The 22,025-nt window shown below is 41.7% G+C and overlaps 1 protein-coding gene and 1 long non-coding RNA gene across 4 annotated transcripts in view; one reads left to right on the forward strand and one right to left on the reverse strand.

Moving 5' to 3' along the window:
* The first annotated feature begins 613 nt into the window (after window positions 1-613).
* On the forward strand, window positions 614-21,798 carry FERMT1 (FERM domain containing kindlin 1). 3 transcript variants are annotated; one of them, XM_068153211.1, is made up of 16 exons: window positions 614-735; window positions 2,109-2,341; window positions 5,241-5,413; window positions 6,147-6,380; window positions 7,867-8,013; window positions 8,592-8,805; window positions 9,821-9,923; window positions 11,475-11,582; window positions 12,494-12,625; window positions 12,773-12,822; window positions 15,142-15,266; window positions 16,571-16,677; window positions 17,411-17,632; window positions 18,270-18,394; window positions 20,022-20,163; window positions 21,362-21,798. In XM_068153211.1, exons 3-16 carry the CDS (start codon window positions 5,263-5,265, stop codon window positions 21,533-21,535), a joined length of 2,034 nt encoding a protein of 677 aa, XP_068009312.1. In that variant the 5' UTR covers window positions 614-735; window positions 2,109-2,341; window positions 5,241-5,262; the 3' UTR covers window positions 21,536-21,798. The 3 variants fall into 3 exon arrangements, with proteins under 3 accessions (XP_068009312.1, XP_068009314.1, XP_068009313.1); XM_068153213.1 differs by having other exon boundaries at window positions 2,109-2,332; XM_068153212.1 differs by lacking the exon at window positions 2,109-2,341.
* Window positions 8,776-22,025, reverse strand: part of LOC137448571 (uncharacterized) — a 34,223-nt gene continuing 20,973 nt past the window's right edge. The window contains exons 3-4 of the long non-coding RNA XR_010989139.1: window positions 15,598-18,019; window positions 8,776-9,412 (exon numbers count right to left, since the gene is read on the reverse strand). This is a non-coding gene — a long non-coding RNA (uncharacterized lncRNA). The remainder of the gene's footprint in view (window positions 9,413-15,597; window positions 18,020-22,025) is intronic.

Genomic DNA, 22,025 nt, shown 5'->3' on the forward strand with positions numbered 1-22,025 from the left:
TATGCCTAAGTGTGGCTCATGGCTGTTTCACTATCATTCCTATCAGTTTCCCAGCCAACACCAGCCAGGAAGGCTTTCAGGAGGGGAGGGAGAAGTCTTTAGCCATAGTCACTACTGAGTGCTTTGCATCTACCTAGGTATTTTCAAACACTAATTGGTCTTACAAGTGCTTGAATCTTACCCTACAGTTAATATTTAACTTTTAAATCGTATTTGTGGTATCTTTGTACCAGCTCTTTCTTCCTGAAAGGGAGATATGGAAGCATTTCAGATAGGCATTGGCCATTGCTCTAGAGGGCAGCTATCGCTTCCCCTGGCAGCCTCCACTCGTGGCCCAGCCATCCCCACCAGAAAAAGCTTCTTCACCAGTTGCTCCATCTCCAGGTCTGTGGTGGCCACACTACGGTGAGCAAACACGCCTAGCGAGTTAGAAGCCCAGGCGCCTTGGAGAATAGGGCGGGTGACCGAGGCCCAGCAGCCTCTACCCGCGGGCGCAGGGCCCTCAACGTTCGCCTCCCAGGGCTGGGCGGGCAGGGCAGGGCAGGAACGCGCTCCCCACCAAGCAGAGCGGGCGGAGAGCAGCGAAGGGCCGCCTACCTCCGGGGTGCCGGACGGACGGGGCAGCTCCTCCTTTCCCCTCTCTTCCCCTCCCCGCTTCTCAGAAGGCTAGTAGAAGCGAAGGGAACAGGAGCCGGGCAGGGAGGCGAGGGACGGCGAGGCCATCGGAGGCTGCATGTGAGTGGGCGAGCGAGCGCGGGGAAGGGCTGTTCGCCGGCGGCGGGAAACGCAGAGCTGGCCGGGAGCCGGTATGTCCCCGGCCCGGCGCAGGCACACGGAGGCAGCCTGCTTGTGGGGACCCGCGGAGGAGCCAGAGGAGGAATGCTGGGCAGCTAAGCTGTTCAAGTTGTTTATTTTGTAATTACTATCGAGCGTTCTCGGGGAGCCTCCTCCGCGGGGCCACGGCAGCAGCTGCAGCCTGGCACTTCCTCAAACTCCGGCGCGGCTCTCGGGGCCGGGAGCAGGCGGCGCGCGCCGGGGCCGTGTTCACCCCTGGCCACCAGCGCCTCTGAAGGGTGGGCAGGCACTCCCTGGCCTAGAAGTGGTCAGGGGAACATTGCACTCCGGTTTTCCCTCCATTACCTTAAAGTGAATCTGTACCGGCTCTAGCACGAGTAACAGCCCTGTGTATTTCCACACAAAATTTGAAGTTCGGGCCTGCTAAGGGCGAAAATTTCTGGAGAACTAAGTCTGTAGAGTCATTGTAGCATTTATAATTCTGTTGGCTTAAATGCTCTGCAGAAATACTGACAGGAATCACAAGTAGCCTCAAGACATGTTTCTGGTCCTTTTGATCTCCCTGTGGCAGCCCGTACAGCTGCACCCCACAGGGTGCTAAAGGAATTGGGGTGCGTTGCCAGAGCAGATCCAGGCTTGACCTGGGAGTTTTATGACGTGGAGCATGCCCAGCCTGCCCTAGCAGTTTGGGTTTTTTGGGAGTTAATATGTAATAATTAGTTGTCCTGGTTGTTTACCTTGCCTCTTTATACTGCATACTCCAATAGATTTAATGGGGTTTGTGTTTTCTTATCAAACTGAAACCTCTTGGTTTGAAGAGGAAGTGGGGAAGACAGCAGCTTTAGGGAATGTTGGAGTGCCAGGATTTGCTGCGCTGAGGCCATGGTTTTCCAAGCCAGCATGAATGAAAGTGTTTCACCCACCCCTTGGGCTGTCCATTTTCACCCATGTCAGCACAAGCATTTGTATGCAGAATTAGACCTGGAAGTTTAAATAAATTTTAAAAAAAATCCAGATCAGCTCCCAAATGTTTTTGCTGGCACAACAGGCAGGTCAGCTGCTTTTCTGTAACAATACTGGCTCATAGTGGACTAAGTGTAAGCAAAAGTATAGTTCCTCTGCCAGATTTCATACCTGTGCTCCTGAAATAAATAATGTTGTTCTCACACTTAGGCCAGATGCAGCTTTATTTATTCTTAAAGCTATTACTTTGGAACATGTCTGGTAGCCATTTGACTTTTCTAAAGTCAGGATCTTTGTTTTGCTATGAATATAGTGAAGTAATACCTTTTCTCTATACTTTGTGTTGAAAGCCTCGTCTGCACAGGAGACCATCTCAGGATCTGTGTCTTGGATATGGCCTTCAGGAGAGACATAGCCCTTCTTCACTGGGGTACCCCCAGTCTAATGCATACCTAAGCTAGTACATCCATGTGGCATAGAGCAGCACCAATTCAAAAATCCCAGTTTTGACCCAGGGGCAGGAGAGCAGCCATAGTGTTTTCCAGTGTCCAACACACTGTCTCTACTTACCAAGGTAAAACAAGTGAGTATCTTTGACTACAGGTTGTCCTGCTGGAAAACAGCTCCATTCACTGAGAAAGACCTTGGAGTACTAGTGGACAGCAAATTATCCATGGGACAGTAATGTGTCCTTGTGACCAAGAGGGCCAATGGCATCCTGGGGTGCATTAAGAAAAGTGTGTCCTGCAGGACTAGGGATGTTCTCCTCCCCCTCTACTCTGCCCTTGTGAGGCCACACCTAGAATACTGTGTCCAGGTTTGGGCTCCCCAATTCAAGAGAGACAAGAGATCTGCTGGAGACAGTCCAATGGAGAGGTAGAAAGATGATTGCAGGACTTGAACATCTATGAAGAAAGACTGAGAGAACTGGGGCTGTTTAGTGTTGAGATGAGGGGATGAGAGGGCATCTTATCATTGTCTATAAATATCTGCAGGATGGGTGTCAAGATGCAGGTGGCAGTCTCCTTTTGGTGGTGCCCAGTAATAGGACAAGTGAGAAGGGGTACAAGGTAGAAAACAGGAGGTTCTGCTTCAACACTAAGAGACACTTCTTTACAGTGAGGGTGGCAGAGCACTGGAACAGGCTGCCCAGAGAGCTTGTGGAGTCTCCTTCTCTGGAGACTTTCAAAACCTGCCTGAATGGTTTCCTGTGTGCCCTAGGTGATCCTGCTTTAGAGGCTTGGACTCAAGGATCTCTAGAAGTCTCTTCCAACCCCAAACATTCTGTGTGTGATTCTCTGATTCTTGGGTATCAACCCTTCTTGGTTCAGCAGCTGTTTGGTGCCAAGTTATAGGCTGGAACATCTGAGAACATAAAAACAGCCTCAGTGTAAATTAGCCTCTTGGAGTCTATGAAGTTACAGTTTTCTGAGTTAGGACTGTCCATAAGTTGTCATGATGTTAGAATTTCAGGGCAGATTCCCAGCACCATTCTAGTGAAATTTCTTGGTAAGGTGATTTTCCCCTAAAAGCATGGGGTTGAGCTGGACATACTGTTTCATTTATGTTGTCATTCATTTGGAGGAAAAAGAGGGTTGTCAAACTAATCTTTAGCAGATCCACTTTTACCTTTGGAATGACTTTTCCTTATTAGTAGAATTTGTCATTACCACCAGATTTCTATTACCCCTTTGATAATGAATTTTATACCAGTAGGGTTGACACCAGTCATGGCCTAGGCCCAAAGGAGTTAGAGGAGCTAGGTCTACAACAGTAGTGTTCTGACAACAAATTTTAAATGAACTGCACTGAAACAGATGACTTTCATTTATGTTGTACCTTGTAATGCAAATACAGCAGGATATGCAATTTAACTAAATAACAGAAGTCTTCATGTGGAAATTTTTAAACCATGAGATGTTAAGAAACAAGAAGAACACCTGAAAGTCTGGGGAATATTAAGCTGTGACTAACTGGCTGTTGAGGTACAAGTGCCTCCTTGCACCTCTGGAAGGGAACCTCAGAATGAATGTTGAACTGGGCTCTGCCCTCAAAGAGCATCTTTTGGCACCAAAAAAACTCTTTTATTATCTAATTGGTAACATAAAGCTTTGCTATTATAAACTGGGTAAATAGGTGAATTGAAACTTTCACACTGGTTCTCAACATGAGGTATTTAACATGTAGCTTTGTATTACATTAGTGTAATGTTAAGCTGGAATGATGTTGTCCTGCAGTCAGTCCTAGAAAATGTCATTTCTTCTCTTATTCCTCACCTGTGACAACTCTCCTTGATTTTTTTGTGTTTGACCCAACTTTTAGGCTGTTTTAAATCCCTAAATACTTTTCTAAAGATCTACAAGTTGCTACACCCCCTGTAGCCTTCTTTGTAAAAACTCCTCGATATTTTTTATGTTAGAAGCAGTCTGTGTACAGCATTTTTGACAGAAGAGTCTCTGTCTGTGACTTGAGTTCTCAGATACAGCTGAAGTCTGCAATAAATGGAAGTCATCCACTTTACTGCCTAAGCTTCAGCTGCAAAGGCATGTTTCTTAGTGTTCAGCTTGACAGGACACTGAGTGCTAAGCTGGTATTTTCTCCCACTGGTTAAATATCACAAATCCTTCTTGTTGCATCAGTCACCTTGCACCTACAAGCTCTTTCTTCAGTAATTAGCAGAACTCTATGGATGATAACCAAAGCTGCTACTTTGAGCATCTTCTCAAGTTTGGTTTGGCATGTTTAGTGTTTACCTGTCCTGGCAGGGAGGAGCCTGGTGGGATCTCAGGTGATCCACTGTGCTGAAACAGGATACATGCCTACACCTCTGTGCAAGCAGACTATCAGCAGAAACTGCATTATGTTCCAGGATATTTCTGGCAAAGAGCCAATAAAGTTTTTTGCCTCCCTTCACATCTGTTGAGATAGCTAAAACTACTATCTGGGACCCATGGGACCAAGCTGGCAGAACTGCAAATCTAAACTTCCATTTGCAGTGAAAATTACAGCTTCAAGTGTACAAAGCAGTGTAACTCCTTTGTTCACTGGGCAGATTGCCAAAACAGATCCCACTCACAACTGCAGGCTTCGCAGTGTCCAGACTGGCCAATTAACTGTATAGTGGGGAAACCCTGGTAAAAGTGGAGGTGGGGGAAGGAGTGGAGGTGGGGGAAGGAGTGGAGGTGGGGGAAGGAGTGGAGGTGGGGGAAGGAGTGGAGGTGGGGGAAGGAGTGGAGGTGGGGGAAGGAGTGGAGGTGGGGGAAGGAGTGGAGGTGGAGTGGTGTGTGTGAAATCAGAACAAAAAAATCCTACATGCCTACCTTGCAAGAGTAATCACAAGAGCAGAGTCTGAAGTTCCAGTCAAGGCCACTGTGAGGTGGTGGCAGCATAGAAGTGTTTGGAGACTGTGGAGAAATGCATTCATTTCAGAGAGTGGAGGGAAATTACCTTTGTTTTTTTGTCTGTTTATTTTGGTTTTATAGAGCTTATATAGGCCTTTCCAAAATGATTTCCTCAAGCGAGTATGGGTCTCACTCCTGGGAACTCTTGGTGACAGTTGATCATCAACATGAAGAGGTACCAAAGGAATTTATGCTACAGGTCACAGGGGACCTTCATATTGGAGGACTTATGCTGAAATTAGTAGAAAAAATCAGTGAGTAAAACCTGTTTAATTTACAGTGTTACTAAGTTAATATGCACAGCTTTCCTTCTGCAAAAAAAGGCTCCTGCACATTTTGAAATGGCACTACCTTACTTCTTTGTAACAGTACACTGAGTGGCTGCTGCAGACTCAGGGCTTTCATGTGGCCAGAACCCTGCCCCTATACTCAGGGCAAACAGAACTTTATAGACAAATATAATTGCACCAAGCTAACTATATTCAACTCCCTTTCCAGACTTATTTTATAGGTGGCTAGTTTGAGGGGTGATAAAGGTAGCAGATACCCTATTTATCCACCTGTAGCAGTCAGAGAGACAGGATTAGTTCTTACAAAGAAGTCTGGGTGCAAAGAAGGTTTTGTGGGAGGCTTTTCAGCTTGCAATCTCAAGTTGCAAAGTGGATAGCCTTGTTAGTAGTCCATATTGCACCACAATCCAAGCAGCATTGGACCATGTATAGTACCAGATTCAGGAGAGGCACTTTCCCTGTGGATATCTGCAAGAGTAAAGCAGTGCCACAGGCAGCACCTAGATTGGCTTTTCAGGGAAAACAAAGTTAGTTCCCAGTGACTGACACAAATATTCAGCAAATGGGGTCTAGGTCTCAGGAACTGCAGGTGCCACTTCAATGTAATGAATGCTCTCTTTGCAGAGCACTGTTTCCAATCTAAGTTTTTTGTTTCTTTGCTCCATAGTTTTTTACTAACCATTTTCTATCTTCATAGAAATATCACAAGACTGGTCAGACTATGCTTTTTGGTGGGAGCAAAAAAAATGCTGGCTCCTGAAAACTCACTGGACACTGGATAAATGCGGGGTACAGGCAGATGCTAAGCTGCTCTTTACTACTCAGCACAAAATGCTGCGGCTTCGCTTGCCAAACATGAAGACTGTGAGACTGAAGGTCAGCTTCTCCTCCATGGTATTCAAAGCTGTCAGCGACATCTGCAAAATTCTCAGTAAGTAAAGCTAAATCCCCTCTGGCAACCAAGTTGGAGAATTTTATTAAGTGACTTTGTTTTGATGTGAAGTCCTTACAAAACTGCTTAGCTCCAGGAGAAATCTGACTGAGTTGACTCAAGATCAAAAGACAATTACTATTTATTTTAGTATCCAGTGCATGTCAGTCAGTCTTAGTCTCTGTGACTGATACAAACAGTGTCAGAAATGTGTCCTGTGAGCAGCAGGAGTGCTGGCGAATCCAAAGGACTGTTGATGGGTTTGTAGGAATCCTTGTCCTTCTTGAGCAGGACTCAGTCCTGCTTATTGTATGCCATTGACCAAGAGCTTGATCTTACCAATCTCCTACACCAGTCTGTACCATAGGCAATTTTACTGGTGTCAACTGATTTATCACCTGTTTTCACTAGCATTAATGGTACTCAACTTGATGTATTGGTTGTATGTATTCACTTCACAAAGAGATGTTTTAAATGTTCAAAGTTTTTATATGCCCAAACCTCTTCAGGTGTGGGTATACCCAGCTGCCCCACTCAAGCCCAGGAGTCTCCCAAGTCTCCACTCTTTCCAGTAATGGTGCACCTCCAAGTAGAGATGAGGTTTTGGAGCATGCCAGACCTGTATGCCTGTCATCAGTCTGCAAATAAAAATCTTCAGAATCCCTTAGTTTTAGGGTACAACAGGGATTAAAATCCTCATTTTAAATCAGATCTCCAAAAGTTATCTTTTATCCTCAGAAGGAATTTGCTACCTCATATTGACTACAATGCAGCTTTTAACTTCATCTAGCAGTGGATTATGAAAAGTATATGTCTGTATTATATGTAACAGCTCGGCTAAAAGGATGCCATAACTGTTCAACTGACATTTGGCCAAATTTATTTCTCCCCACATTTCCAGACTGAGTCAGTACAGGAACTCTTTAACTTTTCTTATGAATGAATACTGTCAAAACCATCTTTGTTCACCCCAGGATAAAAGTGTTTTTCAGAAACAAAGTGCCAGGTTTGCAACTGACAATCCATGTCTGAATCAGTAGTGCGTTAGGGAGGAGCGTATAGCCAAGGCAGGGTTTTGTGCATGAGCACAGTGAATAGTAAAAGGCATGAAATTCAAATACAGTGGTTCCATTTCTGTTCATCCTTATTCCTAAGTCAGACATTTCTTGGAGGTAATTATGGTCCAAGGTGACTGCAGGGCCCCTAGGGAGAGTTTTCCCTTGGTGTTCTGAAATGCAGTTAACTATGCTTCCTATAAAAGGAGGCTTAAATCCTGTCAAAACTCACTCTCACAGCCCAGCATCTCTGGCCTTGTTACTGAATTGCTGGATTCTCCACAGCTACTGCTTTCAACCTGCTAAAAATAAAATTCACATTGCAAAATGGAGCTTCCTCAAATGCTGTTACCACCCATGGGCTTTTGTGGATGTAATCTGCTAAGTTTCAAATGTTTCATCCTGCGTCACTTCCCAAATTGCCATTGTAGATATTAGACGGTCAGAAGAACTCTCTTTGCTGAGGCAATCAGAAGACACACTCAAAAAGAAAAAGAGAAAAGACAAGAACAGCAAAGAACCGCTTACAGAAGATGTTTTAAACCTGTGCAACTCTCCAGTGAGTTCTGGATTATCAGGTAATGAAAAATCACTATGTTTTTGTTGTCACTGAAAATCAAAAAGAGGGAGAAATTCTTTGTTACACAACTAAACCCAGGGAGACCAGTTAAATAGAGGATGGTAGTCAGACACAGTTGGCCTGAAATCAGTGGCTTCAAAAAGTTACTGAAATCTCCACTATATCAACATTTTTCTGTTGTCTTTAAACATTTCTTCCTTTCCATCGATGTGAGAAAGGCCATACCAGAAAAGAGGTGATCAGCAATGGCACTGCACACATCATGTGCTGCTGTTCTTTGAAAATGCGACACCACTCTTAAAATATTCAGCAAGTTTGGCAAACTGCAAGGAAAATGAGAAATAAAGGCTTGAAAGTATGTGTTTTGTACCTCCAGCAGAACTGAGAGATCTCAGAATGAGAGCTCTTCTGTCCCTGAGGTCACTTCACCCATGAAAGGACAAGGCCAGCTGTAAACAGCAGACAGGACACTGTCTTAAAAGAAAAGGTTCAGTCTTTTATGATAGAAAGTGGTGGACCACCCAAGTCTGAAGGCAGTGTTTCCTGGAACTATGCATTACTCTCTTCACCTTGCAGGGAGCACAGGTTTATACAGCAAAACCGTGACACCTGTTTATGACCCAGTCAGTGGGACACCAGCTTCTTCTACAATTACTTGGTTCAGTGAGAGTCCCTTGACTGAGCAGAACTGCAGCATCCTCGCCTTCAATCAAACCAACTGTTCTCCAGAAGCACTAGCAGAGATGTACCAGCCTCGGACTTTAGCGGACAAAGCCAAACTCAGTGCAGGGTAAGATGCCTCTTTGAGATCTTTGTTGGCTTGCTTAACAAGAGTACATGAATCCAGCTTTTCAAGTGTAAAGCAGAATTTGAAAACAATACACATAAGATGGCTATATTGATATAGGGCTATACTGAGACATGTTTTGATCTAGGGTTCGATTCAGAAATAGTTACTCTGTTCAACCTTTTTTCCTTATTCAGCATTCTTGGTTAGGCAATTTTGGTTAACAATGACAAATGATGTAATTGTGCAGGCTCTGGACTAAATTTTGTTGTTAGATGAAGACAGATCCAGTTGAGCACTGTGGGCGCAGCTAAAGGACACTCTGAATAGGAAACTCTAAAGGCTTTAAACAGACAGTGGAAATACATGTGGATAAATTCAGTAAATCTCTAAGGCATTACAAATAGGTAACTTAGTGAATTATGCACAAGCAGACATTTATTGTACACCACAGAGGAACAAAGAGCACTGGGGGGTTTAATGGTACAAGTGTTTTAGACAGTTGTGTGTCTAGCATTAAAGTATGGATTATAATTTTTTGATCTGTGGAACATTTAACTTTTAGTGACTTTGACATTTTTTGTTGAACTTCACTGGAGAACAGAAGTACCTAGAACAATAAAACAGCAAATACTGAAATGAAAAGCAAGAGTTCAGAATATCACAGGCGTGGTTTTGTCCTGAATTAAATGAACCTCACTTTTCTGGAGATCAAGAATAAAGAATCTTACTGGCATAGGTCACCCCACAACTAGTTACTACTCAGTTTCTGGCATCTACTCCTGATGTTTTGAATAATGCTGGAGGAAAAAAGAGGAACGTTGTAGGTATTCTGTATACATAAGGAAAGTGGGAAGTACATATGAATGTTGCACCTTCTCAAGTTAGGTGACACTTTCTCAGCTTTGCAGGGATTAGAGCTGTTGGTTCCTACTTTTGTTTCACCACTACATTGGAGCTCTGCAGGTGTGAGAGTTCTGCCTGTACACATGAATCTGTGGGTTGTTTTCTTCCACAGCTGGCTAGATTCCTCTCGATCACTTATGGAACAAGGCATTCTGGAGGATGATCAACTTCTTTTACGCTTTAAGTACTACACTTTCTTTGATTTGAATCCAAAGGTAAGAGCTTTGTTTTTATTGCTATTCATTGTTTGTCTGCTTTCATATCAAAGAGCTATATAGCACAAGGACACAGAATTTAAGCTAGGATTTGTTACAGGCCCTTCAGAGATCAAATGAATCTTCTTCCCCTCAGCTAAGGCTACACTGTTCCCCTCTAGACACTGATTCACCATTCCTCACCTGAAATATGATCTTAAGTACAAAGATGAGGTCTGAAGAGCACTAGAAACAGTATCCAGATTTCCAGAGGCGATGGTTTATTTTATGCTTCTCTTTTAACAAGAAAAATTAAGGGGAAAACTAAGCCAACCAACATATCCTAAATGATGTGAAGATGTAAGTTCTGCTTTTGAAAATGGACTTTAAAATGACATTTTTTTTCCACTGCCCTTGACTGAATATTGAGCTTTTCTGGGCTAACTCCCACGGAAGCACTCAGGCACTTAAATTCATTTCAGTGTGACTGTCTGGTTTGGAACCTTTGGAACCTTCGTAAAGTTCAGCAAAAGTGTTTAAGAACCATTTGAAAAGAAGGCTGAGTCTTCAGAACTCACTTAAATGCTTTTCTCAAGTGGCCTCTCATTTGCCTTTATTTTCACTACAGGTCAGTCATGATAGTTATGTTAAGCCAGTGGTTTCTATGGCTTGGTGATACCTTTAGTGGGATTAAAGCATGATCATTGAGAAATGTAAATCAGTAAGAATTCAAATGTGACTTTTGGAGGATTTGGCCTTCATGTTTGTATTTTCTGAAAATTCTGTAAAATTCTTTCATTTCAGGCATCTCAGATGAGGCAGTTTCTAGTTTCGGTAGCATGTTTTCCGGTGAACTCCACTAAAACTTAGCTACGTGTCACAGCTTCAGAAGCCCAAACATTCCCCTTCTTTGCCCCAGCCAGCCATGGAGCCATGAGTCAGCCCAGAACAGCTTCGGGCAACTTAATAGCTCAACACTGTTGGGAGAGATCACACTCTGAGGTTTACCCTCCCATCAGCTACCTTTCACCAGCTCTGGGGCTTGAATATTTTTGTGAGTCACTTCAGCTTACTAACCAAGTAGATAATATGAAACAAGAACTATCCAAACAATGGACTGTGAGCAGTTCACAGCAGGAGCTGACAAATGTCAAGCCAGTGCAAAGACAGAGCCAAAACCAAAAAAGCCATGAAAAGGGGAAGTGAGGAAGTTTGCATCTTTCAACAGTAGCAAGCTGTTGAATGCCACATTCATATCAGCCACATCACATTATTTTCAATTTGATAGTGTGGTTTCACATTTTGGTTGAGCCACAAAACAGGGTATCTTCATCTCCCCTTCTGATTCAGCCAAGGACTTCTGATTAATTTTCTGTCAGATCAGCAAGTTGCTGTGGCCCTACACACAACCACGTGAGCTACTACAAGAGAAAGATGGGAATGTACAGCAGGGCAGAGATGGGGGAAGAAGGAAGGAACATTTATGGTTTCAGCCCAGTGTTAGATGAGCTGCAGCCGACTGAATCTGTATCTTGCTGGTCATTAACGACCAATGTTGTTCTCTTGCTACAGTATGATGCAGTGCGAATAAACCAAATATATGAACAAGCCCGCTGGGCCATCCTGTTGGAGGAAATTGACTGCACGGAGGAAGAAATGTTGATCTTCGCTGCACTGCAGGCATGTACTTGATCCAAGTTGCAAAACTTGTTTCCTCAAGAGGCAGGCACAAGCTAGGACAAGAACAGGCTAGAGGCCAGGCTAGTAGATGTATATAGATTGGGGGTCTGCTCTTTGAGTGAGAAACAATACACAGCATCCATCAACTAAGCCCACTGCATTCAGTAGGAGTAGACACCATTATTCAAACTGAGACATACAATTATGAAACCATTTACTGACATTATCTAAAGCAAACTGTGCCCAGGATGTAACTGATACCAGCCTAATCTGAAGGGGATTACAATCAAGTGTTGCTTCCCATATCAGCTACCATCCTTTCACATGTTTTTCCTGAGCATTTCTTTTATACCTAAATATATATGCTCACAACAGGCCAAAATAAGCTATAGCATGATGTGAAGACAGGGATGTTACGGAATACATAGAAATACAACATGACCTAGTGTGGCTTAGTCTCTAACCATAGATAATAAGGCACAAATGTTTATTAATAATTAATTCCTTCATTTTAATGTAAACGAAGCTGCCAAGAAATGTATGGCTTGCCTCTACAGAACACCACAAAACCTTGGTGCCAGGTTCCCACCTGATGTGGATGGCAATTTTAGCTGACAGTACTAGGGATGCAAATGTTGGCAGCATCAGCCTCACAGAACAGGGACAACTATACAATGAGGGAACACAAGCAGTGGCTATTAAAATTGGAAACTGTTAATCAGTAATTGCTCTGGAGATCAGGGGAGATACCTCTTCCCTTGTGAGAAAAGAAGAAAAAGCCATGTTTCTGTGCTGCAGTATTTTATGCAGTTGTCCAAGACTTAGGAAGACCAAATGGTCTATTTTCATACACTGTGATTGTCTGTGGCCAATCAATGTATTGACTCTTTGATATTGATACTTTATTTTAGTATCATGTAAGCAAGTTATCACTGTCATCAGAGGCACAAGATGTCACCTGTGAATCGGAAGTAGATGAAGTAGAAGCTGCACTTTCTAATCTGGAAGTGACATTGGAAGGTGGAAATACAAATGACATTTTGGTATGTCCTTTTGGATCCCAGAATTGCTTTCACTGTGTCAAATACATCAACTCTGATGAGCCTACCTAGTTCCTGATTTTTTTAACCGAGTTAACAGACTATTACAAAATGCACTGTACTAAAATTATTCCTAATTATTCCTGATAGGAGGACATCACAGACATCCCAAAACTTGCTGATAATCTCAGGCTATTCAGGTGAGTTATTAAAGCTAATAACAAAACACATACAAAAGAAAAAGGTTAACTGTGCAAGAGATCTCTTTGAGTTTTTCATTCTAATGTAACAGCAGATCCTACAGTTACAAATTTACAAATACACCAAACAGATCTAACTAGCCTAACACAATCTCTTCAAATCTTTCTCTCACTGCTTCTGAGCAAGATTCTCAGCAAACCTTTCTGGCTCTTGGGGTGCTGTGATACCTATACTTGTGCTTATTCAAAGACTGAGCTCTTTATATTTCCTAGTGCTTATCAATCATAATCTCTAAACAAAAGGGGCTGCAGTTTTCTTTTCAATTGCATTTCACTGTTTTTTGCCAATGAAACACTGGAAAAAACTTTCAGTTCTCCCTGAGAAGAATTTCTGAAAGGAACCATGGGGCTTTATTTATCTTTTTTAAAGAAAAGAAACCAACAAATAGCCCCTCTCTAACCAAACACAGTGTCTGTTTTTTCCTAATATCAAAAGGAGTTCTGGTGATCCCACTGTAATATTTTGGTGTATGGGTTATCTAAATAGCTGCAGCAACCTTAGGTCTGTAAACACCTTTTACAACAAAACAGTCTTTGTGTTTTAGGAAGACAAAGATTTCTATTGCACAAATGTTTATCAGATTCCTCCTGTTGACAAATCTTATTTGCAGTCAGTGAGCTGAAAACTGCACCTGAAAATGTTTCACTGTTAAGAATAGTTAATTATGGCTTTCTAATAGGATTTTTGTTTGACATTCAAATTACTAAAGTGGCTTAGGATGAAAGGGAATTTAAGCCTTTTAAGTTCTGTCAGTTCCTCACCCCTAACAATGGATTGTTTATTTTTGCTCAGCAGTAGAGCAAATTGCTTTGAAAAGCATTCAATAGTTCTATTGCATCGTGAAAGATTTCCTATATACATAATAAATCACTAAACCTAAGACACTGTAGGAACTAGGGAAAAGTGTACAATTTTTTAAAGGAACAACAACATTTTGTTACTATAATTTTATTTGCTTAATTGTGAACCTGACTGCAAAGATCTTCACAGCATGCTGCCAACTCTGTTCACACAGTGAACTTCTATTCACATTTAGTCAAATGTGTAGCACATTAGCACACTAGCAAGTGCTGCTTTTAGGTGGGTGACAGGATGGTGGAGAATTGCAACATTTTTGTTCAAAACCACCAACACAAAGCTTTCAAATGTTTTTTTCAGCAACTGTTTTTTTAAATAAATAATTTTGTTAAACTAAAAAAATGTAAAAAGTCCCTTAGTTTTTACCTTGTTTTTTAAGGATTATTGCTGCATCAAGAAATTAAATGGCAGCCTTGAAAGTATGTGGTTTTTTTTTAAACTTAAATGTAAAACTCATCATTTCCTAGAAATTATTCTAACCTAGGATTTCTAGAAAGGTTCTGAAGAAAGAGGGCAGAGTACATCAGTGTTCTCCAGCCAGCAGTATACTCTTTGTACCATCATCTTAGATATGAAGTACTAAATAGAATGGACTTTTAAACTTCGTTGTTGACCTTTGTAGCTACTTTTGAAGCATTTCTCTATTAAAATACCTATGGTTTTCTCTCCTGAAATATAATGCAATGCACCTGGGGATTTATTTCCCTGCCCCTCCTGTGGCTTTGTTAGTGTATTCTCAGTAGAATTCCTTATGATTTTTATCTTACTGGAGAGAGGTGGGGCTGAGACAATTATTAGGTTTATTCTGAATTCCAAAGTAGATATTTTAAAATTTACTCTGTAAAAGAAATCAGTTAAAAGAAATTAATAAATAATTAAAAGGAGGATTGTATCCCTCTACCTACATGTGTGTGGAGCTGGAGTAACACTGCCTTACAGGAAGAAGATAATTTAAACTACAAAGCTTCTATAAACTTAAGGAATAGAATTTTGTTGTGTTAGATATTATTCAGATAAAGCCAAAAAATGAATGCAAGTTAGTTTTATGGGTGCAAATCTAGGTAGGGATCTATTGTAAAATGAAGCTAATTCTGGTGTGTGTGAACAAGCTAGGGGGTTACATTAGTGTTACTGAATTCCTTTAAAAACCAGAATTGGTCTGTTGGAAGGGAATTGCTTTGATTAGCAGTGGATTTGAGGAGTAAAAACCACATCCATACTCAGGGTAATTTGGGTGCAGCGTGGGTTCCAAGTGTTTGCTACCCCCTTAACTGACATGAGTATAGCTCAACTGAAGCTGTCTGTGTGACCTCAAAGCAGTTTGAGATCCACAGTAATATTTGTGAGTGATGACAATCTGTACATCTCAACATAAAATGTGATTTCTTTTTTCCTTTTAGGCCCAGGAAGCTGTCACTCAAAGCTTTCAAGCCATATTGGTTTGTCTTTAAAGACACTTCTATATCCTATTTTAAAAACAGGGAATCTGCACAGGGTGAGCCTATTGAGAAACTCAACCTAAAAGGTAGGAATAGAATCTTCCTTTCTTTCCTTTTTCTGTTGTGTCTGTTAACTGAGTAAATCAAGAAATCTCTGCAAGACTCAGGAAGGGAAGCACAGTAGCATTTAGTCTTGACACTTTTTCAGTTACTGAGACTCCAGAGCAGGCAGCCTGTATCTGCAGGAGATACCTGAACAAAAAGCATTCAATAACTTAGCCCAAACCAAGATTATCTGGACCTGGCATATAAAATGCCAAGTAGTGATGAATTCACTTAAAGAAAGTCAGAAATTGTGATCTGTGTGACACATTTATTTCCAAATATTTTTACTCTCACTTAAATGGTCCTACTCACCTCTGTCCTTGGCAAATGCACACTGGTAGTAGAGGATGGTGACTGTGCAGCAAACGAAAATGACATAGGTTGTGCCTATATACTGCTGTGCAAAGACAGCTCCAAGACCTTCTCTAGGCCTTCCTTGTTTCATGCATGGGGACTTCCATAGCTACAATCAGTTTTAGGTACCTCTCGAGGAGAAACCATGGGTGTACACACAGCAAACACCATCACCATATATAGCATCCATCTACATTTACTTCTGCAGGGACTTCATTAGTTCAGCATCAGGGAGCCCAGGATTCATCCTAGAACAAGCCTTTGTAATAGCAAGAACATTGAATCCTGTGAACAAATGGCTCTGCATACCAATCTGCAGATCCCCAGTAGGTCAGACAAATGCATGGTAAAACTAGCCAGGGTGGCTGGAACCTCACAAGCAGCTCACAGCCTTGGTGCCCCTTGACAGCAAGGGGAATTGTAGGCATCCATAAATCCAGGTGAATATAGAAGGCCTGTAATAGCAACATTGACTTGAAATACCAGGCCCCAAGAGTTCTCTGGGATTCTTGAACTGGCCAGCTCTGTTGTAGATGTCACATATGTCTCACTGTCATTACTAAGTTGCTTCAGAAAACAGAATCCAGGCTTTCAAATCCCTTAGGGTAAAGTTTTCAAAAGTGTCTGTCTCATCAGCTACTCTCCATTTTAAGTGTTGAGTATTTCCTAAGATCAGGCTGAGCTTTTGAGAGTACTTGCATCCTTGCTCTTCTGCATCAACTAACATGCTCTTTGAGCTCAGAGCATCGTCACCCTGGCAAGCCAGACCAGGCAGTGAACTAGAATCAAAAACCTTGCATTAGGCCTAAGGTTTAGAAGTCTTAGTCCTTGATCTCAAAGAAAACCAACCATTAGTCACTTTTCTTTAATAGTAATCAGTTATTGATATGTAGCAATTAAATCTGTTTCCTTCTAATTCTCTGTGATCCAGGATGTGAAGTTGTACCAGATGTAAATGTTGCAACGAAGAAGTTTGGGATCAAATTACTCATTCCTGTTGCTGATGGCATGAATGAAGTATATTTGAGATGTGATAATGTGAGTAATAAGAAAAGGGAAAGTTTATATTCCAGATTGATTGGCAGATTGGCCAGAAGGCCCACTGCCCTGTCCTAGAATCTGTATAGAAAATAAGGATGCTGCAGAGAGTTTATCTGTATGTTTAGTAAAATTTAAGATTGATGTGGTGGCCTAAGAAATACTTAGTGGTTGAGGAAACAAAAGGACAGGAATTCTGGTTTTAGTGGTAGTTTCCAGGTAAAGCTGCTGGGGAAAAAAGAAAAAGAAGAAACATTTTAAAAAGTAAAAAGAGGTAATACTTTGTTCTGAGGGGTTTGTGTCAGTACTGAGGCTTGGAGTTTGCTCTCTTCTAGTTCCTTAACTAGAACTCTTCCCATTCAGATGAGGGTAGTGTGATAAGGATCTTATATTAGTTTTCAATTTCCATTTATTTGCATTGAAACTTATCAAGCCAAATTGTGAAAAAATGTTCATGAGGTGGAAAATAGTCACACAATAAACTTTCCAAAAGAATCGATTCTAAAGTACTGAACTTCTTTGAAAATGTAATCCTTAACTGTTCTTCAAAGGCAGCCCTGTAGCTGGAACTAGCCCCGTTAGGGAAGAACCACAGTACTGTGACAGCTACACATCTACACAAATTAAGTGAAATAATCCAGAGTGGTTTTATCACACAGTGAAAGATGTGTGAGCAGCAGCCATCTTCAGAAATGGTTTGTCCAAAGCCATCAAACAGTTGTCTTTTTTGCAGGAGAATCAATATGCTCGGTGGATGGCTGCTTGTGTTTTAGCCTCCAAAGGTAAAACAATGGCCGACAGCTCTTACCATCCTGAGGTCAACAAGATCCTTTCATTTCTAAAGATGAAGAACTGGACCATGACTACCCAGACTGTCTCCAATCCAGAAAACATAGATATGAAGCCAGAATGCTTTGTCTCACTACGTTACACCAAAAAATACAAATCCAAGCAGGTACCCTGCACATGGCTTGATGGTTGAGTATCGGTCATTCCAGTAATTGCTTAGAGGTCAGGCTGGACAGAGCAGTATTTCAAAACTCTACAGTAGAATCATCTTGCAATACTCATTTGCCCCTTTGCAAGAGGCCTTTTCTTTAAAATGGGTATGGGGACACTTGGCACATCTTCCAAGCACTCCTACATCCACACCATCTCCTAAGTCACTCTCATCATGTTCTGCTCCTGATAATGCTGTCCCTGAAAGTCTCTTCAGAGTAAGCAAGCAAAGTTTTTAAGGACACGAAGTTAATACCTGAATCTTGAACAACAGTGTCTTCCTGTCCTCTTGACTGGGATGCTTCTCCTTGCTCTTCTCCAAATTTCTTGTCCACTGCTTTTGCTGCAAAAGAGCCAACAGAGCTTCCAGAGCAGTGTGCTGGAACTAGAACCAGGGCAGCATAAACCCAGACCTGAGACCTCGCTGCCCTTGCACCTCAGGTTCTGTCCCCAGGTGCCCCCCATAGTGTATGAATGGTGAAGAGTAAGTGTCTGAACACAGCATCAGAGCTACTGATGTTTGATTTAGTGAAAGCAGTGGGATTTTTGATCTCCACTCGACTGAAACCTTCCTCTCTTCCTGTGTTTCCCAGTTGGTCACTCGTATTCTGGAAGCCCACCAAAACGTATCCCAGATGACTCTAGTGGAGGCCAAGCTGCGTTTTATTCAGGCATGGCAGTCCCTTCCCGAGTTTGGCTTGTCCTACTACATTGTCAGGTAATCACACCGTCACAGTGATGTCAAGCTGCCATAATGTGTTCATGCTCAGTGACTTGCAGGAAGTTCTTTCACTCCCTGTTCTGGAAATACTGTCTATTTTTTCCCCATACACCTTTTTAAATTCCAGTAACTTTCAAACTGCTGCATTTTCTTTCTGTGGTAGTAGAACTCAGTAGCTTTATTTCTGGAGTGAGATGCTCATTATGTCTGCCTTCATAATGACCTGTCAGGTTTTGAAATAACATCTCACTAAGATTAATCCTTTATTGGCATACTCACTAAAATGCAAAACATGCATGTTTTGTTGGTGTGCTCAGGCTTACAGTATTGTTGTTCATTCCAGCTCATGCTCATTGGATCGCTCTCATTTTTGGATTTTTGAGCGTATTTTATGATGAAATGTTTTTTGCTGAGCATAATTTATTTGGCATTTCATTAAGAAAGCAGCAAACATGACCCCTTTCTTAGGTGGATCTGGAAGCACAGTCAGCACAAGAAAGATCCTTTTGTGTTGACAGCAGTTTCCTTGGACATTTACCTTGAACACGGCAGGGTTCTGACCTGCATTATTAATTCTTAACAAAACACCAAAAAAATGAAAAGTATTTATATGGCCATACTTGGGAGACACCTTCCTTAATTTCTGCTTAATACCTCTTCTAGGGCTACTTGGGAATCATCAGCAATACAACCTGAACTGTTCTTTGGCACAGAGGCCAGGGGACAAAAAACAGCCTGTAACTGTGCTGTTAAACTCTCGGGTTCTCCAAAAGCCAGTAGCCTCATGTGAACTACCAGGTCCTTAGATATTCCAACTCCTGAGCCATATCTGGGACTCACTTGAGAGCATGCTGCTTGGCTCCAGCCAGAATTCTGCCTGGGACTCTTCTCCCAGCTGAACAAAACCCAAGTTCAGCCCTTGTCACGATTCAAGTTACTAACACAGATAGAGATGTTTTACTCCATATGTCACCCTTAATTCCATTAAACAAACAAGCCAACCCAATACCTAAACTGCGTTTTGTAGCTTAAGCAAAACTCATTTTGGTGAATTTCTGCAAACTGATGGGTAGTATCTCAGTGGGGGCATTAAGTTAAAGCACAGATTTAGGTCCAGGTCGTCTTCTTTCCCCATGGGACAGCTTCAAAGACAGAAGGTTCAGAAACAGGATCAAAATACTGAAAACATTAACAGCAGACAGATGAGGTTTCTTCCATCCTTCAGAATGAAAGTAGAGGAAGAATATTTAGCAGAGTAATCTTTTCCTAGCTATTCCCAACTCTATTCCCAACTAGAAGAACATGTTTCAACATCAGTGAAATAAAGCAAGGAAAATTATTTTGGACATTTTACCAGTAAAAATATAATCAAATTCTTATGTTTTGGCAGAACAATGTACTTTAGCAGAAATCTACTTCCCTGATTATTTTCCATCTCATGCCATGGTTTGCCAGCCTACATTTTGTGCTTTGTAATAAAATACTGTTCTTTACAGAAGGGTCCAAGGTCTCCTCAATCCCAGGCCACTGTGATGCGTCACACATGTTCTGCACGTTCAGAGGGCAGGTGAAATGTTTTTCCTGCAAACCAGATCTGCTCAAAAGGCTGTGGTTGTTTTTTCAGATTCAAGGGAAGCAAGAAGGATGATGTACTTGGGGTGTCCTATAACAGGCTCATACGCATAGATATAGCCACAGGAGATCCTATCACTACGTGGAGGTTCTCCAACATGAAGCAGTGGAATGTGAACTGGGAAATACGCCAGGTAAAACTGGAATGGATCTCTCTATTCAGTCACTGTATTTCAGATACTGGAAAGTGCTTTCAGAACATCTTTGTAAACCTCATTGTGAAAAGATTTTGAATGTGTTGTCACATGTTATTAAATAATCTATTTTATTTTTTCTTAATGGAGTCTGTAGTCAGAAATAAGAAACTAAAAGATCTCCAGTTTAAAAAGCTCCTATGAAGCTTATTCTTTCTAAGTTGCTGTTGATTTTGATAGGGTGAAACACAGAGACTGGATGGTAAATTCCAACCCCCTATGTTTGTGCTCTGTCACAGTAAAAATATCATTTTAACTCTCTGTACAGTCTACCTCATACATCATACTCCAAATTGTGGTGATTCAGTCTCTATTTAAGACTGAGGAGACAGGAACTCGCTGTCTTTCAAACAGAGTGCAGGGCCAGGGTGGGAGCTCCTCTGTGAATGTGGTCCTCCATGATTTATACTGGGTTGCTCCCTGATGAAAGCTGCTCAGTAGGGTCAGCCATTGCCCAGCAATCCACTGAAGAGTTTGGGTTCAAAAGCTTGAAGCCAGTTCTGTAAATTGAGGGTTTCTGGGGCAAAACTAGCATGATCTGATGTAAATTCAAGCAGCCTGATTTTTCTGCTTCCATCTGCAGGAGCCAGGAGAGATCAGGTACAATCCCTATTGCTCTCCTGCAGATCTCCCTGTGTGAGAGCCTGTGATGCTGGTAAAGCTGCTGGGTTTGCTTTAAGTCCTTCTCATTTAAAAAAAAATAAAAAATACAATGTAATACAGTTAGAAACTAAGCTCAGTTTGCTGGGTTTCACAGCTGCCAGTAGCTGGAAGTCAAAACCTCTTCCCCAAAAGTCAGCATGTAACAATGGACAGTATTCATTAAGTGTACAAATAAACAGGAGTGCCATTCCTGCTCTCTACAGTGTTCATTTCATATGCCATCAGAAATAAAAGGTAGTGAAAAGCAAGGGTTTGTTGCCTTCCTCAAAAAGTAAAACAGATTCTGACCACAAGAGGGCTCTGCCATAGCAGAAAATTAGCAAGCTGCCAAACGCCCTCAGCATCCAGCAGACCTGGAAATCTTGGTTAGCAGAGGCAGGCACTGCTTTATCTCAGTGTTTATGGCACACCTGCTCTTTTTTTGCCAGATGCAGCTTCTTTCTGTCCCTGATTTTGCCATGTGTATTTTCTTTAGGTTGCAATCGAGTTTGATCAGAATGTGTCCATCGCTTTCACGAGTGTGAGTGCAGACTGCAAAATCATCCATGAGTATATTGGGGGCTACATCTTCTTGTCAACACGTTCCAAAGACCAGAATGAAACACTGGATGAAGATCTGTTCCATAAATTAACTGGAGGTCAGGAATGAAGTGAAGTAAATTCTCTTCCCTCTGCCTGCTTCTCGCCGCAGCTAAAAGGAACAGAGACTAAACAAATCTCTCTGTTAATTGCGAAATAATGATCTTGTATATGTCAGTTCAAGTTGTTATACCACTGGACTATTTACAGTTTTTGTTAAATATCAAAGCCAAGGTCACTGGATAAATCATCATTAGGAGAATCAAATTGTCTTTGTTTACCTTTTGTACAGCTAGGAGTTTTTAAATAAAAACAGTGTCTCGCCACTTGCCAGTTTTGAATCTAGTATTTTCAGTTGCAACAATCTGTCTGAGCATCCAGAACAAGTCCTGAGGATATCATATAGCAAATGTTCTTCTCTGTTACAGCCAGGCAACTCCCACTGTTAAACTGGCCCTTGCTAAAAGGGCCGGCATTTAACAGAACCAAAGCTGAACAAATACTCATCTTAAAGCTGCCTGACTTGTCTAGCAGTTACCCTGGGAACAATACATTCCATT

This window comes from Melanerpes formicivorus, unplaced genomic scaffold (genome assembly GCF_026170545.1).
Source record: "Melanerpes formicivorus ecotype bairdi unplaced genomic scaffold, bMelFor1.0.p_v2 SCAF_25, whole genome shotgun sequence".
In the NCBI taxonomy this organism is placed as follows: domain Eukaryota; kingdom Metazoa; phylum Chordata; class Aves; order Piciformes; family Picidae; genus Melanerpes; species Melanerpes formicivorus.